The sequence below is a fragment of the Vipera ursinii genome (assembly GCF_947247035.1).
Source record: "Vipera ursinii genome assembly, chromosome: 3".
Lineage (NCBI taxonomy): Eukaryota > Metazoa > Chordata > Lepidosauria > Squamata > Viperidae > Vipera > Vipera ursinii.
The window spans coordinates 183,372,547-183,377,320 of NC_139516.1; the positions used below are offsets into that span (position 1 = coordinate 183,372,547).

At 37.8% G+C, this 4,774-nt stretch overlaps 1 protein-coding gene across 1 annotated transcript; it reads left to right on the forward strand.

Annotated features, from left to right (window-relative positions):
- The first annotated feature begins 1,336 nt into the window (after positions 1–1,336).
- On the forward strand, positions 1,337–4,185 carry MRPL53 (mitochondrial ribosomal protein L53). The gene is made up of 3 exons (XM_083359524.1): positions 1,337–1,454; positions 2,440–2,552; positions 3,868–4,185. Exons 1-3 carry the CDS (start codon positions 1,354–1,356, stop codon positions 3,972–3,974), a joined length of 321 nt encoding a protein of 106 aa, XP_083215650.1. The 5' UTR covers positions 1,337–1,353; the 3' UTR covers positions 3,975–4,185.
- The last annotated feature ends 589 nt before the right edge of the window (positions 4,186–4,774 follow it).

Below are 4,774 nucleotides of genomic sequence, written 5' to 3' on the forward strand. Positions count from 1 at the left end.
GTATAGGGGACAATTATAATTTATATGATTTTTTTTCACTGTACTTCTGCTGATAGTTTAAAACGGGTAGGCAACCTCGGCTCTTTTATGACTCATGGACTTCAACTCCCAGAATTCCTGAGCCAGCTGGAGTTGAAGTCCATGAGTCATAAGAGAGCCGAGGTTGCCTACCCATGGTTTAAAAGAATCATCAAAGTGATATAGCAAAAGGATCTTCCTCTTTCTCCCCAACTCTCAGTGACTCTGGGCAGCTCACAAGATATTAAGGATCTAAGCGTAAGAAGCCATGTCTAGAATTGAGCATAGCACCAACCTGGTAGACCAAACAACTTAAAGAGTTTAAACAACAGCTTAAATCATGATTTATGTGGGTTTGTGTAAGAAATAAACACATTGAGACTTAGCATAATGAGTGAATCAAGACTGCTTCTGGCATATTATTAAGCCATATTTGGCTTTACCATAGTTTATTGAATACACTATAGTAGCTGTGTTCACAAGATATTAAGGCCAAGAGGAAACAAAGCTCCAATGATTATGCAATTTGTGTACTTAGCTTTAGAACCAGTGTTATAATAATCTCATAATGCATTCTCTGAACTTTTCAAATCACTTATGAAGAGCAGCTCTCCACACATGCATAGAGCAAACAGAAGTCAACCAGCAGAGGAAAAAATGGGGCATCAGAAGGTATTCTTTATTATAGCTTTGAGTACGTTTACTCAGAAGTAAATCCATCAAAAGTCAAATAGACTGAATGCACAGTAAACATACGGGATGCTGCTTAATTTTGTTTTGGGATTTCTTGCCAAAAGAAATTGTTCTCAAACAATTAAAAGACGCCTTTTTTCTTTAATGGTGTGGGAAACAAAACTCGCATGATACACTAAACCAGCGTTTCCCAACCTTAGGAACGTGAAGATGCGTGGACTTCAACTCCCAGAATTCCCCAGCCAGCATAGCTGCCTGGGGAATTCTGGGAGTTGAAGTCCACGCATCTTCACGTTCCTAAAGGTTGGGAAACGCTGCACTAAACTACGAAATAGCCAACTCATGTTGTAATCCAACTCCGGTTGTTTGCTTATGATTCTGCTACAGTATAGAATATATGGCAGAAGCCAGCAAGTCACATTAAATAACGACGTGTACAGAGCTCCTGGAAATAAAACTTGACAAACTCGCGCGTGGTCCCAGCGAAGGACTTCAAACGAATCTGCGGTTCGGTAATAAGATAAAGCAGAACTACATTTCCCAGAAAGCTAAGCGCATAGAGAACTGCCCGGCACAAGCGCACTGAATAGGTTTCTGGGAATTGTAGTTTTCCGGTTACTAAGGAGTAGCCCGTGGGACAAAATGTCGTACGTGTTCCCGAAGAGGGCTGGTGTGTCGCTCAAGCAGGTGAAGACCGTCCTGGTCACTTTTTGTCCTTTCGAGTCCAATGTGCAAAGCACCAGGTGAGAAGGATCGCGAGTCAGGGTTCCCAGAGTTTGCAAAGCCAGCTCGGAGTTTCCGGATCGGAGTATAACGGCGAAGGCTTTTTTAGATGGGAGACTTGTGTGTAATGGGGATTGCAGGCTTAGAAAACAACACCGTTTGCAAGGAATGAGCTGCCCATCCTTGGGACGCGCTACATGCTCGTTTGGGGCTAAATCCTGAACAATAGAATGGGACCGAGGAAGAAATTATCTGGATGCAAATGGTAAAGTGCAAGGATACTCAGACTTTCTGCCTGTTGGTTCCTTTTTTTTTAACTTTGTGGGAAACAGAGATGATGGAGGGGATCCTATCTTGAAAGAGTCGTAACTGTTGCATTTAAATTCTGTTTTAATTCACGAGCCAGCATCTTTAGTTTTTATGAACACCCTGCAGAAGAAAATAGCAATTTTTTTTGCTAGAATAGAATTGAATAGAATAGAATATCATTGTCATTGTGTAACTTACAATGAAATTAACAAAATTAAGTGCACACTACAAACAAGTAGAAACCACAAATACATATATACACACATCCTTCACATTCTATTCACCATTGCACTGCCCTAATATTTCACTTCAATGCTGTACTATATTGTGATATTTAATATGGTTACAGCTCTGGGATGAAAAACTATTTTTCAGCCTATTTGTCTTTATTTTTATTATCCTGTACCGTCTGCCAGATGGTAATAGTTCAAAAAAAGAATGTCTGGGATGAGATGAGTCTGAGATGTCCAGAAAATGCAAAAGTATTGTAATAACTATCTTTTCAGTGCTGGATTTAGGATTAAATCCTGATTAAAATAGACCTGGAATTTGTTTCATCTGAAAGTGCCAGGATATTGATCAGCTGTCATCCCCTTGAGCAGGTGGTGAAAAATAAATAGAAACGGTGATTCTGCTGCAGGAGCATCTGTATACATTTTTACAGGCTTTCATGATCTCTCTCCAACTTATTTTCAGAAATTTTCTTCAATGTCTATTTGAAAAGAAGGCATATAAATCAAACTTAAACTGTAATGTGAAAACAGAGGTAAAACATGATGGATCTGAACCAGTTGTAGACATCACATTTGGTAAGAAATATCTTAATGTAACCAATAGCAGGAAATATTGTCTAGTGGCTCAAAATATCATGAGTTGTAAAAGAATTAGAAGTATTAGTGGTTATTTAGAAAAAGGTTTTGAAGTATATATGTTCTGTTTCAAGTATCTTTTATTTAAATAAATCTTCTTACCACTAGATGGCTTATTGTAACTTCTAGAAGCCATTGTAAATTACCGATAAAATTACTTTAACAAAAACAATAGGCTGTCGCTATTAAAAAAAATAATGTAGAATTTTACCAGAAACAGATGAGAAAATATGAGTACAATTGAAATCATGCTTTGAAACATGTCTGCTCATTATTCAAGTTCTCTTTAGATCATTAGGGCTTATTATTATATGTTACTTATATGCAAGGATATGTATATAGTATGTTTAAATGTGTTATGTATATGTACACTTTGAGAGCAACTAAATTTTATTTTTAATGTGTACCCATGTGCCCACAGAAAAAAATGACAGGTAATCTATTCTATTCTATTCTATTCTATTCTATTCTATTCTATTCTATTCTATTCTATTCTATTCTATTCTATTCTATTCTATTCTATTCTATTCTATTCTATTCCCTGGAACCTGGATGTGGATTGCAACCATGGTTATTAGGGTTTCTGTCCCCTAGAGTGCAAAACACTTTTTGGAGGATTCTTTTTCCATTAGATGTTTGACCTTTGAGCACTCAGTACAGTACATTGTATATCAAGCCAAATGGTGCCAATTTTGGTTTTGGAAATGGTGTTGAAGTGGGTAAGAACTTGTAGTTCAGTGGTGACCCTGAGTGTGTAGATTACAGATTTTGTCCTTGACATTTCCAGGTAATATTAAAATTCATCGCTTGAAACCCTGGAATCTTCTGTCATTTGGTTTTTATATTATTTGGCTAAATCCATATTTCTCAACCTTGGCATATTTAAGATGTATTGACTTCAACTCCCAGCATTCCGCAGCTAGTATAGGAATTCTGAGTTTTGGGAGTTGAAGTCCACTTATCTATCTTAAAGTTGCTATGGTTGAGAAACAATGGGCTAGATTGTGGCAGGGTTTATTTCAGTGAAAGGTACCTCATATCCTAGCTTTAGGTTTGTATTGCCACCCCTTCTTTAAGAATCTCAGATATCTGTATGCATAATTTATCATTTGAGGCTCAAATGAATGGAATTGTCAGTCTTGTTCATATTGAAAATAACATTACTAAAGATCTATCTGATTTTGTAGCATAAAACTGTTAACACTGATTGCTTTTTATTTTCCTTCTATAATAAAATTGTTAATTTCTTTTCTAGCTGATGGTGAGAGATTGATTATGAAAGGAGCCAATTTAACAACTAAAGAGATGTTAAATGCATTCAACTCTAGATGTCAAAAGAAAGAATTTGCATTGGCAGAATAGCCACCACCATAGACTGCTTGAAACTGACAGTAGAAGAGTTTGCATCAATAATATAAATGCGTAAAAATCTGCATGAAACTACTTTCAGAAAAATGGCAAGGACTTTCCTAATAACTGAAAGAAATCTGAAGTGGATATAGAGAGGAAGCAAACTGATTCTGGTTTAAAAAAATGCTTTTTGGACTTGATTAAAGATTAAACTCTTAATACTTTATCAGTGTTGAATTAATATTTTTGTTAGTATCTCAAATAAAGTAAATTAGTAGTCCATAAAATCATGATTATTTTCAATCACTTGATAAAAAATTATATTCACAAATATAAATTATTAAGGTTTCATTAATCTGAACTATGAAAGTTTTCCTATGGCACAGAACTGCATACATTTTATAAATCTCATGATTTGCTTATACATGAAGTTACATCCAGGATATACAAGCGGTGGGACGCTCCGACCCTCTGTACTTTCCCCGAGGACCCGGGAGCGAAGATGTGCAGCCTCCTGAGCTCAGGCTGGTCTACCTAAATGCCAGGTCCGTTGCTAATAAGGCTCCTCTTGTTCGAGACCTAGTGGAGAGTGAGCACGCGGACCTGGCTTGCATCACGGAAACCTGGCTGGGCCCAGAGGGTGGTGTCCCTCTAGTTGATCTCTGCCCGCCTGGTTTCCGGGTACTGCACCAGCCTCGAGCCCATGGTAGGGGTGGAGGAGTGGCAGTAGTCATCAGGGAGACCCTTAGCCCGCGGGAGGCCACCGTCCCTCAGATAGTCGGGTGTGAATCTCTCTTTCTGAGATACGGTCC